Raw genomic sequence first — 21726 nt, 5'->3', positions numbered from 1 at the left:
AAAGCAGCAACCAGCCTCAAGTAATGTGAGACAGGTTTTATATAATTTCCAAAATGGGGCTGAAGAGAGACTATAATAAGTCATTGATATATATTAAATTACCAAGGGCCAAAGTCCTGCAGACTTCTGCAAAGTTTTGTCTCTTGGATAAGTTACCCACAATTTTTGGAAGGGAAAGCTGAAATGTAAGCTTACAAAAACTGATTTCATCCAAGGCCCTGGAGATGGCAGAGTGATTTGGATTTCATAAGGGCTATAAACCGGAAGGAGAAACAGCCATAATTGTCAAAGTTTCAGTTCAAAAACTGACATCATACTCTAATTTTGGGGAGACGCTACAAATGGCTCAAGAGATCAACTAGATTGTAGTTTCAGGAGATGAAACATTTGAGAACTACTTCCTCACATCAGCAAACCTCCACTTTTAAGACATGCATAGAAACAGGAAATGCGAGAATCTGACAAAAGGGAAAAATCTACCCACAAATTACAATATTTATCAAATAGTAGCAATCAAACAACATTTAACTGAGAAATGCCGTGCTTATGACAAGAGGACAAAAACATGGCCTCTTTAGAATAGAATTTCACATGAAAGTCTAGAATGCTGCTGCCAATCAGTCTACACAACCAAACCAGAAGGACTGGAACCTGCTTTTGGAAGGAATACACGGTGATTGCAATCCTTTCCTCTGCCAAATTTCCAATTTCCAAAGCATTGAGCAAAATGACTATTGCTTTCTTCATTCATTTAGTATTTGGTCATTTTGATTTTCATAAGAGAATTTTCCACTAACACCCTTGCGCACCCTAGCTTGCCCTGCCCAATCTGGTATCCTCCAAATGTGTTGAGACTGCATTTTCCAAACTATGCCGGATAGAAGGATCTAATTTAGAGTCGGACAGCGTCTGCTTCTAGAAAACTGGCCTAGCACTTCAGCTGTGTAAAAAAAAAAAAGGAGGCAACTCTAACCTTTTGTCCTTGCTTTCCACAGCTGCTATCTCCAGGTTCATGGAAAAGCTCTGGGACAACAGGGGCAGCAAGTTAATAGCTATACCCTCCTGACTTTCACCATCTTCCAAGCCATAGAGAGCTTTCACCGGGAATGGGAAAGTGCTGGAAAGAAACCAAATGCCAACAGTAAAGCTCAATATAAAAATACCAAATTTAATTATTTTTAGGAAAGATTATAATAGTTTTTGGAAATACCTATCCTCTATCTGGAGAAGATCTGTGACAAAATCGCTCTCAAAGTCTTGGACCACGTAGTCCTTAATCCAGGCCTTAAGGGAAAAAGAAAAAAAAAACACCGATTCCATGGGCAAATTAATTGGAGTTGAAGAACAATGGAGAGATTAGTTATTTTCTTCGGATTTATAATACTGAACGTGCTTTATTGTAAATTTATATTATTCCAAATGGGGATGCAAAGCACTCTTGCAAAAATTGCTGTAATAATTTTCCAGATGATAAAAGGTGAAAAATATTAAATTATATCTAATCAATAGCTCTGCATGCGTCGAACATTTTCAAAAGATTCCATGAGTTTGAAAGAAAAGAAACAAGCTGCTTTAAAAGTTGGCCATGGTTATGCGATATAATAAGGGAAAAGGGTATAAGCCCAGAACTCTGTATCCTACCAGAATCTGCAAATCCAGATTTCCTTTCTGAATTAGGTTGGCAAGTTCGTCATAGTACAAAGCCAAGGCATGAGGAACCTGCCCACAACAGGAGAATACAAGCTCCAGCAAAGTAGTAATCTGCAGAGAGAGAGAGAGAGAGAGAAAAAAAGAAGAGTGCTTGATTTTAGGCACATAAAGGTCAGGCGCAAATAACCAGGAATATTCATTGAGTTCAAAGCACAGAAGAGTTTGTTATTGCTATCTATACACAAGAATCTAGTCAACTAATGGTCAAAACTAAATTGGTGTTAGAGAAGGACCAACAAAATTCACGAGGGCTGGATTTGGGTTTCTTGAGGCAAGGCAATGTCTCCAAACTGATGGTGCATTTAACTCCATCTTTCACTTCAGCCTGCTCTGCTCTTCTCCTACAATGACATAGATTCAGACCGTATACTGTGAGAAGCATCCCAGATTACCTCAAACAGCATTAGGCACATGGAAAATACTCTCTATCAGCATATCGTTAGGCAGTTGCCTTTCCAAGCAATCATAGTCCTTTGGACCCAGAAAGAACTGGGCTTTATTATAATATGACTCTAAAAAGTGTTTTATTTTAAAAAATAGACTCTTTTTACTATCCCAATCTCTGTTAATTCAATAAGGAGTGGTATTTTAATAGTTCATTAAAAAAAGGCTCTAAATAGGTCTACATTCCAAGTTAATAGCACTGCTGGGTTATATAGAAGTCTGCCCAGTATAGGTGTGGGAGAAGGACCAACAAAATTCACGAGGGCTGGATTTGGGTTTCTTGAGGCAAGGCAATGTCTCCAAACTGATGGTGCATTTAACTCCATCTTTCACTTCAGCCTGCTCTGCTCTTCTCCTACAATGACATAGATTCAGACCGTATACTGTGAGAAGCATCCCAGATTACCTCAAACAGCATTAGGCACATGGAAAATACTCTATCAGCATATCGTTAGGCAGTTGCCTTCCAAGCAATCATAGTCCTTTGGACCCAGAAAGAACTGGGCTTTATTATAATATGACTCTAAAAAGTGTTTTATTTTAAAAAATAGACTCTTTTTACTATCCCAATCTCTGTTAATTCAATAAGGAGTGGTATTTTAATAGTTCATTAAAAAAAGGCTCTAAATAGGTCTACATTCCAAGTTAATAGCACTGCTGGGTTATATAGAAGTCTGCCCAGTATAGGTGTGGGAGAAGGACCAACAAAATTCACGAGGGCTGGATTTGGGTTTCTTGAGGCAAGGCAATGTCTCCAAACTGATGGTGCATTTAACTCCATCTTTCACTTCAGCCTGCTCTGCTCTTCTCCTACAATGACATAGATTCAGACCGTATACTGTGAGAAGCATCCCAGATTACCTCAAACAGCATTAGGCACATGGAAAATACTCTCTATCAGCATATCGTTAGGCAGTTGCCTTTCCAAGCAATCATAGTCCTTTGGACCCAGAAAGAACTGGGCTTTATTATAATATGACTCTAAAAAGTGTTTTATTTTAAAAAATAGACTCTTTTTACTATCCCAATCTCTGTTAATTCAATAAGGAGTGGTATTTTAATAGTTCATTAAAAAAAGGCTCTAAATAGGTCTACATTCCAAGTTAATAGCACTGCTGGGTTATATAGAAGTCTGCCCAGTATAGGTGTGGGAGGAGGGGGATAGTGAGTGAGGATTTACAAAAAAGGAGTGAGGATTTACAAAAGGACAGGGTGGGGATTCAATTGTAACCAATCCCTTCAACTGACCACAAAAGTAAATTTTATGTCAGACTAAGGTTGTTCTGCCAATAGATCTATATTGCTGGACACTTGATGCTCTGTGAGCTTGGTGGCTTTCTTGCAGATGTTTCATTACCAAACTAAGTAACATCATCAATCCATCTGTTTCTCTATCCTTATCCACAGCCTTCACTGACCGGAAGATTGAAGATTCATTGCAAGGAGTCCCAGGATTTGACTGATGCCTAATGTAATAATATCAAAGGGGAAAAGTGATGTCTGTAAATATACCTAAAAGAGAGCTAGTTGGATTAAGGCACCAGGCTAGAAAGCAAACAAACATCCTGTCTTAAGCATGAAGCCAGCTGGGTGACCTTTGGGACAGGCCACTCTATTTCAGCCCTAGGCAAGAAGGTAAAGGCCCTTATGAAAATCTTGCCAAGAAAACTGCAGGTTCAGGCAGTTGAAGACACAGCCCCACCCTCATCTCTTTTACTCAATGCATGTTTTCTTTTGTACATTTTAAAAAATACAATCAGCCAGGTGAAGAAATTTAAGAATATTTCTTAAAAGATTTAAGGTCTCATGTGCTTTCTTCATCTGGGCTTCTCTGAAAACGCCCACTCATCTACTTTCAGGTTTATACAGATGGCCTTTCCACTGGGCAATAATCCAGTTTCCATGTAACTCTGAATCACGGTTATTACTACAAACAAGACAATTCAGGAAAACTGTTTTTCCCTCAAAATTCCAGTAATGAAGTTTAAGGGAACCCTGGTGGGTGGGGGTGGAGGATTGGAAACATAGACATGGCCATATCCGCAGTACAGAAAAATAGAAGAAAAAAATGGGGGACAAATCCTTCTCCAACTACTTTTCCTCATTAAAACTAGAAGAATAATTTCATATTTCCCTGATAGCACTAGAAATCTGCTATATAGAAACAATCCAACTTGCCTGTCTGTGTTGTTCCTTGCTCAGCTGTTCCCTTTCCAGTAATTTCCCATTTTCTTTGCTCCTGAAATTAGGTATGACATTAATTAAGGATATCTGATGCAGCCAAACCTTCAGGTATAGTTTCTTAATCTGAATCAGAGAATTATTGGAACACTGCTGATATACTGAGGAGTTCAAAATGAATGCATGAAAGCCCTTATATTCTTACTTCATTGATACTGTTCATTACTCCCTTTACTTTAATATTTTTTACAATTCTAACCCACACTTATGAAATGATCTGCAGTTTGTCTATATTTGCCCTCTCATCATCATGTGATACTTGCTTGCTCACCTCTTGGCTGCCATACTGCCAACCATGGTAACTGCTCCAATAATCCCAATACGTTTATACTTAGAGATAGTACTTGAGAGCTGTTTTCTAATCACCATGTGCATATCATCCTGCATGGAAAGGAAACTAATTACAAAAACTGAAGAACGTGAGATAAATCTACGTACTTCTCCTGAATTGTAAGTAATGCCTAAACAGCTAATAGCACAGAACTATCAAAGCATACAAAAAGAAATAATACTATTCTGTTCTATAAATTGAGAGATATTTTAAAACTACAATTTCCCCCTTGGGATTCAGTGCAACAGTATACAATGCTTTACTAGTTGGCGATTGTTCTTTGAATGTAAAATGCATTTGCAAATTTTAGAACCAAGAATGAAGAAAAAAAAAAAAGCAAGCAAAAATATCTGAAAGGCAATGCATTCATATAGAAATGTATGATGTCCCAAGGATTCTCAAATAATAAACTAAATCTCACTTTTGTTATTTAGGCAATTTAGTATTCAATTTTATAGGTTATACTGAATTTAGAAAACATCTAGACTCATACACAGCTCCAATTTTTAATGAATTTACAAAGATACTAACATGTGACAAAAGAAACATTAATCAAGAATTATTAAACAACATTCACCAAATTTTGAATAACTGTTTTAGACCACTATGCATGAAAACTTTTGATGCCAATGGCAACTAGACATTTAAAACCAAATAGAAAACCAGCCCCAACATTTTCAAATGTAGAGAACATAGGGAATGAGCTTGAAGGAAAAGCCACTACCAATGCAATCTTTGTAGACAGCCAGACTTGAGCCCAGATGAACAAGATAATTTGAGAAAACGTTTCAGACACGTCCCTTCCTAGTTCACAGGAAGATAAAGTGAGGGAGGGGGAAAGCACGTTCAAACATAATGTGTAGTCCTCAGCGGAACTACATCCACATGGAGGGAAATATGCAGTGGTGTACTCCAAGGCTCTGTTTTAGGCCCAGTACTCTTCAACATCTTCATCAATGACTTGGATGAGGGGATTGATGCGGAACTCATCAAATTTGCAGATGACATCAAGCTGGCAGGAATAGCCAACACTCCAGAAGATAGGCTCAAGATACAGAAAGATCTTGACAGACTAGAACATTGAGCGCTATCTAACAAAATGAAATTCAACAGTGAAAAAAGTAAGGTTCTACATTTAGGCCAAAAAAACAAAATGTACAGGTACCAGATATGTGGTACCTTGCTCAATAGTAGTAACTGTGAGAGGGATCTTGGAGTCCTAGTGGACAACCATTTAGATATGATCCAGTAGTGTGCAGCAGCTGCCAAAAAAGCCAACACAGTTCTGGGCTGCATAAATAGTGGGATAGAATCAAGATCACGTGAAGTGTTAATACCACTTTATAATGCCTTGGAACTTGGCATTTGGAATATTGCATTCAGTTTTGGTCGCCATGATGTAAAAAAGATGTTGAGACTCTAGAAAGAGTGCAGAGAAGAGCAACAAAGATGATTAGGGGACTGGAGGCTAAAACATATGAAGAACGGTTGCAAGAACTGGGTATGCCTACTTTAATGAAAAGAAGGACTAGGGGAGACATGATAGCAGTGTTCCAATATCTCAGGGGTTGCCACAAAGAAGAGGGAGTCGGGCTGTTCTCCAAAGCACCTGAGGGTAGAACAAGAAGCAATGGGCGGAAACTGATCAAGGAAAGAAGCAACTTAGAACTAAGGAGAAATTTCCTGACAGTTAGAAAAATTAATCAGTGGAACAACTTGTCTGCAGAAGTTGTGAATGCTCCAACACTGGAAATGTTTAAGAAAATGTTGGATAGCCATTTGTTTGAAATGGTGTAGGGTTTCCTGCCTGGGCAGGGGGTTGGACTAGAAGACCTCCAAGATCCCTTCCAACTCTGTTGTTGTTGTTATTATTATTATTATTGCAAGATTCTGTTTCTATAGTTTACAATAAAAGTAGTCCTATATGGCATTGATTTTTTAATCTGGTCTATTTTATAGAGCTAAAGTCAGTTATCAGTGGTCCACTCACCTGGATGTGGCTGTTTCTATGCCCCTGGCTAAATGCCAGAAGGCTGAGGATGTGAAATAGCTTCCGGATTTGCTGTGGACCAAGATTATCCATATAGTCCAAGATGCTCTGAAAGGAAAGTTCACGCTCAATACTTTAGAATATCATGAGTACATCAAGCAAGTAAGTAGAAGATAATTGGAACACTTCTATTAGACTTCTTTGTGTCACAGACTAGTAGAAGATGGACCAATGGCCTTCTTGCCATTGTCAATTTAGTATCAGCTGGTTGTGAGATTCTTCCAACAATTAAGTGTTCTGATCCAGAAAATCCATCTTAACATTCTTGTGGCAAAAATGCATACTCAGAATTATTTTAGAGACCAAATATGCCTAAATTGATAAAAATATTTGCTTTGAAAAATAAGTCAATGGGTCACAATAAGAGAAAAAGTAGATCCTTACTCTTCAAAGAATCTCATATACTTTCCACTATCAAATTAATTCCCCTATTTTATTTAATCAGCCTCTCTCTTTTTTTCTTTCAGTGAGAAATATGCAATATTAGACAGCTAAAAGGTATTGTATGCTTATTTGTTGTGGGCGATCATAAACTAAACAGAATTAAAAATATTTTGGTATATGAAAGAATAAAAAATGCTATTTTTAAATATGATTATTTTGTCTTTTCACAAAAAATCCAATTTTTAACTCTGCAGAGAAATTAGTTAAATATACTTGAATCAAAACTTCCAGTGTTGAGCCATGCTTACCTTCAGAAAGACAACATAGGGAACAATTGCTGAGGTATGGATAGACACGAGATCAGTTAATGTATCCAGAGAAACATCCACTTCAACCTTGTTGCCACCACATACATGAGTAACTAAGGCACCCACAATCTCCTGCACAAAAGCAAAGTAGGAAAGGAACATTTTAAAGTATAAATGTTTTGCTTTAATTTTACATAGAATAGCATTTGCCTACTAGGGTTGAAACTGGAAAGGAATGGTTGAAAAGTCCTTCTTAAATACTTCCAGGTTTATGTGGTTGTCTAGCAATTGGAAAACTTATTGCATCTACATAAACCAGCTTTTAAAGAACCATACAAAGTATCTCTAATGTTCTCACTGTATTTAAAGAACATGGATAGTCCTGGAAAATGGCATTTCAGATTTACATCTATCGTTTTTACTCTTTGTTTTAACAATGCTTCTTGTTTCAAAAACTATTTTATTTTTTGTTTTAAAACTTTATGAAAAGTTTTATATTTCATTTTATTTTACTTGCACCGAAGACCATGAGTCTACTTACAATAAAACTGGGCATTGGCTGCTTTTGTTACATACAAAATAAAATGTGCCAGAAGTCATTAGTTCAATGCTACATGTGGCAAAAATATAATAAGACTGCTATGTAGCCTACATCTTCTGTATTTTCTTCAAAAATGTTACATGAAAGCCTCAACAGAATTAATACCTATGGGCAGCAGCGTTACACAGGCCCATCTGTGGATGATCATAACATATGAAAGACTATAAATTGGAATGTAACAGGGTAAAAGAGGAAAAAAATTAACAAAAGAAAGAAGTAGTGATTTAATTATGAATGTAGGGTTAAACTGTTATGTTAGAAAAAAAGAATTGGTGTCATCTAGGTTCTTCTGAATATGCATGAAAGTAGAACTCCTACTTTTGTATGTTCTCTTCCAATAAATGGTAATAACACACTACCAGAAATAAATTTGGGCGATAACTGTGCAGCATTGTGAATTAAAGTGATCCAAGAGGAAAAACAGTATGTCTTGATGACATGAACAGATGAGTGGAAATAAGTTATTATAAGAAAAAAATAAGTTATTTTAAAACCCAAAAATAATGAGAATGGTGAATATGTACTGAGTATGGTTAGAATGTTGTACTGCAGGCCAATTCTGCTCACTGCCGGCTGCCTGCAATTTGGCAGTTCGAATCTCATCAGGCTCAAGGTTGACTCAGTCTTCCATCCTTCCGAGGTCAGTAAAATGAGGATCCAGATTGTTGGGGGCAATATGCCGACTTAGTAAATTGCTTATAGAGGGCTGTAAAGCACTGTGATGCGGTATAAACCATGTTTCCCCGAAAATAAGACCCTGTCTTATATTTTTCTGAACCTTGAAATAAGCGCTTGGCCTTATGGCCATGCACTCAAAAGCCCGATTGGGCTTATTATCAGGGGATGTCTTATTTTGGGGAAAGCACGGTAAGTCTAAGTCCTATTGCTATCAAATAAAAAATAATACTTGTTTCAACTATGTCCTTAAATTACAGCCTACTCATACATACATATACATGTACATATACAGATATGAAATAGGAATAAACTAGGTCTAAAATCATGAATGATTTGATACAATAAATGAAAGATATAAAATGAAGTACATACAGAGATCCTGAATATGAGGCCAACTATGTATATAGTACAAAACAGAAAAGAATCAGAATGAAAACAGAATGACTGCAGGAAGACAATACAAGCCCCATAATAAGTATTGAATTATCATATTTTTCTGACTATAAGACGCACCTTAGTTTTTGGGGAGGACAATAAGAAAAAAGCTGATTGGAAGTGAATCGGCTTCCCAGAATACCCCCAATCAGCTGTTCCCAGAGGTGAACTTTAGCAACAGGCTTGTTGGTTGTGAGCCCTGCACCTTCCTTTTTTTTCAGCCTCTGAAACCTCTGTTTGAGAGGCTGAAAAAAAAGCCTCTGAAACAGAGCTGAGCTCGCGTGCCATAAATTCGCCATCACGGAGCTAAGTGAAAGGAAAAGTCAAGCTTAGACAGAAATGATCAATCTCAAAGTTAATAAATAATAACACATAATGTATGAACATGGCAGAAAAATATTGCATTAGAGCTAGAAATATTATTTTTAAAGAAATGTGCACAGAACTTTACAAATACATACACACATATATGAATTATTATTTATTTCTTATTTAATACATTGCTACATTTTTCCTCTCCAAATAAACTATTCAAAACTCTTATGTATAAAAATAAACATAATAAAAATACATGTTACAAAGATATATATCTTTTGTACCTGCTGGCAATAAGAATCAAAAGCCGTGAATGCTTGCTTGTACATACAGCTGCCAAAGGAGACAACACAAGGATCTGCTGAGTTCACAAAGCTCTCAGCAACTGATAAGATTGCTGGAAAAAGATCTCTCATAACCTGAAAACATAAAAGGTAGACCAAAGGGGCTTCAAAAATATATCTTTGTCTTTCAAATGCATATAGGTGATCATATTTATGGTATTCTAAAATTTACTGATAATATAAAATCAGTTAAACAAGTTCCTTGAAGATGGGCTCCAGCATGAGTCCAAGAGCTTGGAAGAATCAACCTCTGGTCCCTGTGACCGACCCAGATTCAATCTTGTAGTTAAGCATCTGACTGCTGCTATTAATTCATCTATTGGAGATGACGAGCAATATTCTATTTCTGCCTTTATGGGAACTAACGATATACTGAATCCTAAGTTAAGGAAGCCCATTATTTTCTGCAGGAAAACAGGATATTTATGGAGAAAGCAGAGGGTCATTTCACCAACCGAATCTATCATAATCACAAAATGGGGTGTCTTTCTCCATACATTATCTAATTAATAATTTATGGCAGTACAGTATTTACAAACATGTGGAGAAAAGAAACAGGTCCATGGGCCAACAAAGAAGTAACTTTGCAATGATTAATCTAGAAAGAAAAATAAGAAAATACACCCAATGTACTGAATTGCATCACAGCAAAGAACCTACCGGTGAGTGATATCGGAAGGCATTCTGCAGCAACTGCTCTCGCAAACAACCCGACTGAATCTTACTCTTCAACAATCTCTCAATTTGCTTCTTGTTTTTGGTACTTGTAGCATAGATGATTAACAGCATTATCATATCCAGGACCTTTTAAAAAATAAAAGTGCTAAGCTAATTATGCAAATATTAAATTCAAAATAAAAAAGTAGGTAAACAATGGCAAGGTTCTTTAAAAATTAAGAGACTCATACAATGAGAAGCCTACAAAGAATATTCTAAGAGGAAAATAGTGTAGAATCTAAATAGGATTACCTTATGATCAGAGGCGGAAGGAATATTTTCAATAGCCTAAAACAAGAAGGATGGATTATGTACATTACGAAGTTCAATAATTGCTTATATAACATTCATAAATAAAATCTCAGAACTCTTCAGCAGAAAAGATCTGCTAATTGCCAAAATTAGATTAAATTCTGCATATATTTGAGAAAAATGGTAATTGATAACTTTTAGTGAAAATTGTAGAAATGCACTCTAAATTGTCAAAAAGACAGAATACATGTTTTGCTTTTAATAGGTTCGTTTCAATTATTGATATTTGTGCATCACAGAAAACTAAGAAATATAAAGACAACACTAAAAAGACATGGAACCACATTTAGTGCCAATTTTACAAGAAAGAGGAACCCCGAAATAAAACACGTAAAACATAAGAAAGCTTTATAAAAGCTTGTTTAAAAGAAAGAGCATGGCAAAAGCAAATAAATAGGGAAAAAAGTTTAACCTTAATCCAACCTTCTAATACACACTTCTGAAATTTAAGAGCCGACTTTAATACTTCAAAAAGGAGCTTGAAAGAATCCTTGTTAATACTCATTTGGCTTGCAGATAGACTGAAAAGAAGCACAAGAGGAGATTCAAACGACAGCAAACATTAATTCAGCACCAACAGTATTAAAATAAGTTTGATAAGGATAAGACTTTTGAGTTTCTTTTAAACAATGCGTTATCATAGTTGTTGGATTTATCTTATTTTAGGCGCTAGGTATTGGGACAGAATAAGGCTAACTTAAAGAGATATTGATACTATGTACAGACCTTGACTGTGCCTGGCTGCTGAGTTTGCTTTGAGAAGCTTGGATACTTGGAAGGGCGGCACATGATTCCAGATTCAGCTTCTTACGAAGGTCAGAAATTATCTGCATGACATATCAGGGAAACAGCATACAAAGACTGCAATGTCATATTTTTATATGCAGTTTTTAATGTATTTTTGTATAACACCAATTAATATATATTCCATATTTATGCAAATGACAACCAAATTAAAAAACAGGAAAGTGGTACAGTATGTCCTCTTCACAGCTCTATAAAGAAAACTGCCCAGAATTTTTTTCTGCAATAATAAATGAACAGCAGAAAGAAATAATTCATTAATTATTAGGTATATATCCCACCTTTTAAAGAGGAGCACAAGGCATCATGCATGGTGCTCCCTTCTCCTATTTTTTTTTCCTGCAACAACCCTAAAATGTGGGTTGGGTGAGATGGAATAACTGCCCAAAGTTACCCAGTGACCGGGCCTTCCTGCTCCTAGTCTAGTATTGTCGTGTAAGAAAACTTGCTTTATTAAACTCAAGTCTTGTAAATATTTCAGATTGTAAACATTTCAAGTTCAAAACATCCTTCCTAAAGTTTAAAGCAACTCCCAGGAAATTCTGCCCGCTTGATTAGGAAGTACAGGTTCCTCTCTTAAAGAAAATCATCCATACAGTTCCTGAGGAAAGGCCTTTTCAAATGTTGGCCCCTTTCCTGCAAAACAGCAATTCCCCCTCCCCAGATTTCAGTTAATCCAGCATGATGGGGGAAGGCCTTGTTACTTCAGTAGACCTTTGAGGGGAAGCGGAAACAAAAGTTATTCTTTTTGCATGTATGATTGTAAGACATTAGACATCATTAGACATCATTGACACAGGAATATTTTACTCTGTAAATTTTGTAATTTATCTAATTTTTTCTTAGTGATTTTAATACTGTTTACAGGTGATAAGAATAAGAAGCTGCTCAGAGCCAACTATAACAAATCAGAACCAAACTGAAACAAATCAAATTCAAAATATCTGCTTATCTACCTAGGTAAGAAAAAAGGGAGATTAAAATAATCTGAAATGATGCCAATGGTAAAAGTTTCAGATGTGAGTTAACACTGGAGCCTGTCGTTCATACATAAAAATAAAGCCATTTTTTTCCATATTTATTATATTGTGGACACTTCTTCATTCCAAAAATATAATATTCAAATTCAGCATCTTTGATGGTTAGGATAGATACTGTACCTCTGTTGCTTCAGTGGCCTTCATAGAATGAAGAATAAATTTAACTATTACAGGTAAATCTTCCACTTTTACAGCAGACACTGAAATCATGACAGACTGGCGTATCTATTGGGAGAGCAGAAAATTGTTCAAATGTAAAAATAAGAAAAAGAATTATATTCCTTGCTTGTGCTTATCCCAAAATGCTAAGTTAGCTTTAATGTAAAACTCATTAAGATTTTTTAAAAATAAAACTCATGCCAAGGGCTTAGAACAAAAACTAGAAAATTCAAGGTCATCTTACATTCTAGAAATTGTTTAAACTTTCAGATAACAGATAATCCTTCCAACAAAGAAAACTTGGAACAATCAAGATTGTTGCCTGTACTGGATACAGCAGTAGAACAGTTAATGAATTTCTGGCTGATTCCAAAACCTTGGCAAATTTAACTCCTGACAGGAGATTCCATACCTCAGACAGAAGTTCCATATCAAGATTCAAACAGGAAAGTGCATCTAGGACTGGAACTGTAAGCCCAATGTTCTCCTTTAACAAAGAACTAAAGAAAAGGCCAAAAAAATATATATACTTTTAATAGTTACAAAATACCCAAACTTCTATAGTGTTCTTTTTTCAATTGCTCATCATAGGACTTTATTTCTTGGAGATTATCCAAAAAAGATGTGAAAGCCAAGAAGGTGCTTGCAACAAGCTTTATTGATAAAACAGTTGGAACCTTCCCCACACCATACTTGTGTTATGATTTTTCTTATTTGTCTGGTTCCTGGACCATTCTTACTAACAATTCCAAAGTCTAGATTGGCTCATTTCTCTAAATGGTATCCCTTAAAACCGTGATGGCGAACCTATGGCATGCGTGCCACAGGTGGCACGCATAGCCATATCGGAGGGCACACGAGCTCAGCTCTGGTGTGCATACACACATCAGCCAGCTTATCTTCAGGCCTTCTGGACCCACTGGAACTAGGGAAACAGCTGTTTCCTGCCTCTGGAGGGCCTCGAAGAGTGGTGGGGAACGCCTGTTTTTCTCCCCAGGCTCCAGAGCCTTTCTAGGAGCTTAGGGAGGGCAAAACAGCCTTTCCCACCCCCTTCTGAGGCCCTCAAAGGCAGGAAATGGCCTGTTTGCCTTCGGTTGGGGCCGCCATTTTCACTCTCCCCAGGCTCCTAGAAAGGCTCTGGAGGCTGGGGAAGAGCAAAGAACGGGCCTTCTGGTCCTACCAGAAGTCGGCAAATGGGCCATTTCCGGCATCCGGAGGGCCTCTGGGTGGTTGGGGAAGACCGTTTTTGCCCTCCCCAAGCTCCTAGAAAGGCTCTTGAGCCTGGGGAGAGAGAAAACTGTGCCATTGCGTGTCATGCGTGGGGGAGCGGGGGGTGTCATGTGTGGGGACAAGGTGCATACACGACCTCCCTCCCCCCCCCGCTTCTGGCACATGATGGCAAAAAGGTTAGCCATCACTGCCTTAATACTTAACAGGAATGGATTATAATCAAATATTAAAATTTCCAGGCCTTTCACCAACTTAGGTACTTTGGAGATGGTCTCTATTAATTCCTATGTTATACTTAATGACATAGTGTTGCTGGAAAAAGCCAGAAAACCATAAAAATACAGGAACAGTATTTTTAAAACACAGTAACACCATATTTACCTAAGTTGCTTGGCAATTTCACTATGCTGAGAATCTTCCAGAATTTCTGGCAGACTTGTAATAATATCATGTTGGATTGATTGAGGTGAAACATAAACCATCTGCATGATCATTGAAACAAGATCCTACAAGTAACAAAGCATAATGTCATAGAAATTCAAGAAAAGTTTCTCTACATGTAACTGCTTAAACAAAATACTGAAAGTCAGGAGATATATGCTTTACATACATACCTAAGATGCATACCTGATTATGTATTAGAAATATATTATTTATAGAGTATGTCAGCAAACAAACATTTTGCTATAAATCAAAATCAAGCTATATTTGATTTTATTACATTTATATGCTGCCCATGTCACTATCCAAAGTGACTCTGAATGGCATATAAATTTCATAACTAAAATTGCTTCAAAGCAAAAGGGTTGCAAACAAATCTAAAAATTATAATAACATTAAGCTTGATTTTGCTACTAGGAACCCCATGATTTTTTTCTCTGTACAACCATGTAATTTTACCTTCCCAATTTAGTCAGAAGATAATTTTGGTAAATATTTTTGCTAATAAGCAGGTTCAAATTATTATCCATTACCATATCTGCTGCATTTTTGACCCTATAAAATGAATTTTTAATTCTGCAAAAATTTTCAGGAAACTGGTTTTACATTACTTAGGCTGCTATATGCAATGAACTTCATCTACTATAATGAAGCAAAGTAAGCAAACATAATAAATACATATTTTATTATAACTCAGTTATAAACTATTTGACTTCTCAACAGCATGATTTCAAGTAGCACTGCACAAATTATAAAGATCCAGCACCAGATGAATTTTAAAATGAACTCTGAAAGAGTTTCTAATTGTCTACTACTTGGTCTTGCCTTGTTGTCCACTATCTTGTCAAGCCATTTTAATTGATTGACAATCAGCCGAGGCAAATTTAATCCATCACTGCCAACACTGAAAAATAAAAATGACAAAAGAATCACAATAGGGAAGAAGAGATCAAGCTCACTATCTTCCTTACTACTAATACAGATTATATTCTAAAATCTATTAATTGTCTAGCTGTCTAGATACGATCCAAATTTTCTTTTTTCAGCACCATCTCTTTAAGCCTTTTTACTGGAAATAAAGGCACCATTCATAACATAAATAACATTAGTGTCGTGTCCCACTTCTCCTCTGACGGCCAGGTCGGGGAAGTCCGTATCAAGCGTGCCTCTGCAGCTCTGCCAAAGTCCTATCAGAGTCCTCAGGGCAGGCAGGAATCCAAGGTGTGACTTCAGCAATCCAGATTAGACTTTGCCTGACTAAGAGAATGCCAGAAAGCAGATCTTTTATATAGGCCATGGGGTGTGGCTCCATGACTCAGCACTTATCCAGGCCTGCTCCTCCCTTCCTTTTGCTGACGTCGCCTCTCCATTCTCCAGAAGCGAGGATCTGTCCACTGCATCATTTTGTCCCCAGCTGCCAGTAATCCCAGCTCATGGCTAGCTTCAGGCGCACATGCTATCAGAGGGAGGTTTGTTTGCTCAGTTTCTCCGGGCATGGTGCCAGGACTGGGGGCTGGAGGCATGCCAGGACATTCTCCTGTACTATCAGTGTCTGGCAGGAGATGAGAAGGGCCCAGTTGCAACAAGGGGGGCGAGCGAGGCACAACACTTAGGAAGATTGATTAACACTTTAATTTTGAGCCATGTAACAATCTACGCTAGGCATTAAAATAAAATCAATTACAGTTCACCAGACTATTCGTTTATTTTGCCATGTAAAGCTGGCCTTTTATAGCAGAATGTATCTATACCATAAGAAACTGAACATCAATCTTTCATTGTGTACTGCTTAGGACTACAAACAAATTATTTATACCAGTCTACTGTATTTCCCCCCCTTCAATGCAAATCAGATCCCATTTTTAGTATTCCAAAACAACAACAATAAAAAACAGAAGTTATCTGATAGACAATGTTCTTCCTTAAATACCTTTCAAAAAGGTTTTTATTCTATCTATCTATCTATCTATCTATCTATCTATCTATCTATCTATCTATCTATCTATCTATCTATCTATCTATCTATCTGAAAATATTTGCAGATCCCTCGCATCCTGGACATAAACTGTTTCAACTCCTACCCTCAAAATGACGCTATAGAGCACTGCACACCAGAACAACTAGACACAAGAACAGTTTTTTCCCGAAGGCCATCACTCTGCTAAACAAATAATTCCCTCAACACTGTCAGACTATTTACTGAATCTGCACTACTATTAATCGTTTCATAGTTCCCATCACCAATCTCTTTCCACTTATGACTGTATGACTATAACTTGTTGCTGGCAATCCTTATGATTTATATTGATATATTGATCATCAATTGTGTTGTAAATGTTGTACCTTGATGAACGTATCTTTTCTTTTATGTACACTGAGAGCATATGCACCAAGACAAATTCCTTGTGTGTCCAATCACACTTGGCCAATAAAATTCTATTCTATTCTATTCTATTCTATTCTATTCTATTCTATTCTATTCTATTCTATTCTATTCTATTCTCTCTCTCTCTCTCTCTCTCTCTCTCTCTCTCTCTCTCTCTCTCTCTATCTATCTATCTCATAGTTTTTAACTGCCCATCTCCCTCAGATTTACTTACCTTTCCTGAAAAAATTCAGGGAGCTTTTCAAATAACAGTTTTATCACAGCAGGCTTCCAAAAAACAAAAAGATAAAAGAGTTTTGAGAAAATTGCATTTTTACATTGTGTACAAAATCTTGTACAAAATAATACAAGAAAAATTTCCTAAAATTTCAATTAACTGGACATAAAAACATTGGAGATATCTACAAGCAAAATGATACAATAGCTTTCTGTTTCAGAGAAGACAAACTCTATCTCCTGAATTTAAAAAATAAAAGTTGAATCTATTCAAATATTTTACTTTTTCACCTTGACTAAATCCGTTACAAATATTGGGGAATCTTAGTTAATATAGCATTAAAAAGTTAATGTGAATATTTATAATAAACTTACCAGTAGTTTTAAATAGAGACTACAAATCCATTTTCTCATGTAATACAAACACACACACACACACACACACATTTTGAATATGAAAACTGTTACTTCATTTGGGCAATATATATATATAAAGAGACTACAACCAATTACTTGATTGCAATCACAACTATTCAAATCTGGAAGAAAGTGATCAGTTTGTTATGCATCCTTTGTGCCTCTCTGAAGCCGAGTTTAAAGTGAAACATAACTATACCCATAAATGCCCAGTTTCTCAGTGCATTTAAAAAATTCAGGGTATGGGTGGATTAATATTAAACCGATGTTATTTGCAGTCAAAAGTTATCAAAACTAATGGATCTTTCCAACAATCTTGTGACATCTTTCTATTCATAAGAGCACCAGCATGCATAAGAACACCAGCGTGCCTATCGTCCCTGTCCTAATGTTCCCTTTAATTATATTCATTTTATGTATTCAATTCATGCTTATACTTATATATATTATTTAATATGTATTCGACAAAATAAATAAATAAATAAATAAATAAATAAATCTTTCTATTCATCATTCTAGGCCTATCTAGGCATTCTCTGAAGAGTAATTAGGAAGAAACTGGGCTGTATACAGTCATACTCTTGCCTCTCTCCAACCTCCATAGATTCAGGCAAGGGTATGAGTTATATACTGAGTTGGCTCGAATGAGAGTACAGTTCTCTTTGGACTGTACCAAATAGACTATACCAAATCCTGGACCAAATAGAGCAGAATAATAATTACAGATGATTGGAGAAAGATTGGAAAGATGGGAATAGACTGCATATGAGCTCCATTTTTCCCCACTTTCATCTTTCCCACAAGTTCAGTCTAATGCTTTAGTGGCACTTTAGACTGATTTTGATTGTCAGGAGAAAATGGGAAAATCAAATGATAAACATACCTGCAATATCTCAATACCAAGAAGCAATTTAATGAGGCTTTCGCAATATGAATGCACTGCTTCACTAAGGAGGAGAAAGACAACTTCCTATTATTCTTATCACAAATTCATTCTAGAAAATTTGCTGATTGGTTGTGAATTAAAAACTATGTATTTGTACTGGAATAATCTCTGGAATAATTATTTAAACAAAAAAAGTGAACACATTTATCATTTTCAGTCAATGTACTATAACATTTACTTACAGTATATGCTTTTGGTCTGCCCTCTAAAAAGTGCATCGATTTATATTAGTACTTTTACGCAGTAGTGGGTTGCAAATACTGTCGCTACTGGCTTGCCAGTGGGCACGTGCGCAACGCTTCTGTGCATGTGCAGAAGTGTCCAGGCAGATGGGCGGAGCCTCTCGTTGCCACCGCTACTAGTTCACCTAATCTTGGGTGAACTGGTAACAAACCACCACTGCTTTTATCCCTATCCCCATCAAGGCAGGTTCATGTACGCCATCAGAGATTTTTCAATACCACTGAAGCTAACTATAGTTATGAAACATTTTTCAAGCATTAAACAACTCTTTTCACTTACTTTGTTTCTTGATTTTGTGCAGGTATGCATGGTAGAAGACAATTCCTAAATTGATCTCTGTTTTCAATGTGGGAATCCAAGCCATTGATGAATTCTGCAACAATCTAATTTTTAAAAGTACACAAAAAGGAAGACTGAACAACCATAAAAGTCATCACTGCTTTTCAGCTCTTTGCTATGTGGGTTGAAATAAATCTATATCAATATAATTTCAGAAATGTCATATGATCAGATTCATACCTGTGGATAAGAAGGGTGTTTTCTTAAGGCTTGGTACAACTTTTTCTGGAAAATTGCTCCATCTACAGCTACAAAAAAAGTATCAAGAAAATCATGCATAAAAATATGTAACTACATTACATTATTCAAAAATGCCACCTTTTATTGTCTTTAAACAGCTCCATGACAGCTAGCAGAAATCCAACAGCTTTTTAAAAAATTTCCTAAACTGGAAATATAAGAAAATACAATAATTATATATATCTTTCTGGGAAACCTGCCTTCTGCCAAATTGCATCCAATCAAGAGAAGAAGCCTTTGCTTTTCTTCTGATTCATTGAATTTGGTTTGTCATACAGGTTTTGACATTGACGGTGACACATCAAAGACAACTGTACAGCATGTTTTCTTCTCTTTGCAAAAATATTCTCAGTAAATATGTATAAACATAGAAAGAACTGCAAGGTTTCCAGAAACATTAATCAATGGGGGTGGGGGGGGAGGACGACAAACACCTGAAATGCTAGGAAGAATTAATAAACTGGGTTTCCCAAAAATAATAGGGCAGTCACAATATGGCAGTAAATCAGGAAAAAAATAATATAGTTTAATTTAATATCATGTATGTCAAAGAGATAATGTACAAACACAGAACAAATTAATCATCACCACCACCATTATCATCCATTTTATGATGAATATTCATTTTAAATATAATTGAAATCCTTCCTGTTTATGATTCAAAAGTCTTCAAGAAAAAGAAAAAGGATTTCCCCCAGATTTGCATATCTAACACCAAAGAAGCACAGCAACAATACCTATTTCATTCTGTTTTTCTCCTGCTTTCAGTGTAATCCCTGCATTCTTAAGGAAATGCCCAAAAACATTATTGTTTTCTATATCATCATCTTGTAAAACAGACTTTTTCTTTCCAGAGGTTCGAGGCCTTTTTGTTTCTAATAGGGAAACATAATCAAAATGAATGTTGAGATTAATGTGGAATCACAACAGCTAAATACATAAATTAACATTCAAATAAAAAGTTATCCCCTTTTTATTGTTATTTCTGCCTTGAAACAGCAATGCAAGGGATTGTAAAACACTTTCTGACAAGCCAGTTGTAGATACTATAGAGGAAAAGAATAAAAAATGGTTCTGCTTTATAAGCATCTAAGAATAGGTCTGTATATTGTGATCATAGCTGCTGGACATGATGCTCATAATGAATTAAAACAAAATCAATGGTATTTAAAAGTTTTTTTCTGAATTGCATTCTCTATTACACTAAAGTTTTTATCAAGAGTCTCAAACATCTCTATCAAGAAGTGTATACATTCACATTAAAATTATTATAACGGTATACTATGTGGTCAACTTTGGAAGCCATATTAGGCCGGAAGCTTCCAAGCTGCCACCTTCTTATGTGTGGGAAAGTAGGAAGGGGGATTTATTTGAGGGTTTTGTATTTAGACAAAATAGCATTCTTCCCATCGGTCAAGGCCAGGACGAGCCTGCATCTGAAGGAGTGGTTGGAGTGCTCTCTCGAGATGGAACAGATAGGGATTGCAGCATGTGATCGACTGATGTGTGAGGGGATGGTTTTGGGGTTTTTGATTTACTGAGGGAAAGCTCGGAACTCTCAGATTCGGGTTTTCCCAAGATGTGCCAGTATACCTACTCTAATAAATGGAACTTTGAGCAAATGCTTGCCTCCGAGTTTTAATTGGAGCAGAGGTTTTTCTGGAACGCTGGCAGACATTATAAAAGGATAGACATGTTAGTGGAAAAAAATCAGGAATCAGGTAATATATTTTCTGATTAACAAATGTTAGAACCCAAAATATGGATCTGGTACATAGATGACATTTTTGCCATAATTAAAAAGGGCCAACTACAGACAACACACACAACCATCAACAACATCTTCAAAGGAATAAAAGTCACTAAAGAAGAAAACAACACATCATTCCTGGATATCCTCATCAGCAGAGGCAGTGACAACAAAAATAGAATCACAAGTATATCATAAAATCACTCACATCAGCCAAATCACTCACATCACTACCAAAGTAACATCCCAATCTCCCGCAAGAGAAACTACAAGAAGGCTATTTAGACAAACACAAGCACACTGCAGCAACCTGAACATCAGATAAAGGAAACAGATCACCTATACAATATCTTCCAACAAAATGGACATGCATACAACTTCATTGTTCCTAACCACTTAATCCGATACAGCATAAGCAACACAAGCTGAGAAAAGAATAACATTGTCATATATCAAAACATCTCAGAAATCACTAACAGACTATTACCACAACATGGCATCACCATAGTATCAGCCCCAGAAGTAAAAACAGGAATCATCTACAGCATACAGAGTAAGGACTACAAAAGCCACAATGTAGGACAAACAGGCAGAAGATTAGCAGATCATATTTATAAACAACCAGCAATCAGAAGACATGATGAA

General features: G+C 36.3%; 1 protein-coding gene across 5 annotated transcripts in view; it reads right to left on the bottom strand.

The window, feature by feature from the left end:
- The window catches only part of FANCD2 (FA complementation group D2), a 44291-nt gene that overhangs the window by 20748 nt on the left and 1817 nt on the right, over positions 1–21726 (bottom strand). For all 5 annotated transcript variants that reach the window (XM_058172694.1, XM_058172692.1, XM_058172697.1 and 2 more), the window contains 21 exons: positions 20069–20206; positions 19272–19339; positions 19032–19135; positions 18447–18510; positions 17145–17197; positions 15370–15448; positions 14485–14609; positions 13286–13373; positions 12835–12939; positions 11597–11697; positions 11283–11391; positions 10811–10846; positions 10502–10645; positions 9782–9916; positions 7469–7600; positions 6717–6824; positions 4667–4776; positions 4333–4393; positions 1642–1761; positions 1211–1284; positions 974–1117 (listed from right to left, as the gene is read on the bottom strand). In XM_058172694.1, the coding sequence (XP_058028677.1) occupies positions 974–1117; positions 1211–1284; positions 1642–1761; positions 4333–4393; positions 4667–4776; positions 6717–6824; positions 7469–7600; positions 9782–9916; positions 10502–10645; positions 10811–10846; positions 11283–11391; positions 11597–11697; positions 12835–12939; positions 13286–13373; positions 14485–14609; positions 15370–15448; positions 17145–17197; positions 18447–18510; positions 19032–19135; positions 19272–19339; positions 20069–20206 (2098 nt within the window). The remainder of the gene's footprint in view (positions 1–973; positions 1118–1210; positions 1285–1641; positions 1762–4332; positions 4394–4666; positions 4777–6716; positions 6825–7468; positions 7601–9781; positions 9917–10501; positions 10646–10810; positions 10847–11282; positions 11392–11596; positions 11698–12834; positions 12940–13285; positions 13374–14484; positions 14610–15369; positions 15449–17144; positions 17198–18446; positions 18511–19031; positions 19136–19271; positions 19340–20068; positions 20207–21726) is intronic.

This window comes from Ahaetulla prasina, chromosome 2 (genome assembly GCF_028640845.1).
Source record: "Ahaetulla prasina isolate Xishuangbanna chromosome 2, ASM2864084v1, whole genome shotgun sequence".
Classification (NCBI taxonomy): domain Eukaryota; kingdom Metazoa; phylum Chordata; class Lepidosauria; order Squamata; family Colubridae; genus Ahaetulla; species Ahaetulla prasina.
Note: the sequence above shows the minus strand (reverse complement) of the source record. Positions and strands in the feature narration are given on the sequence as shown.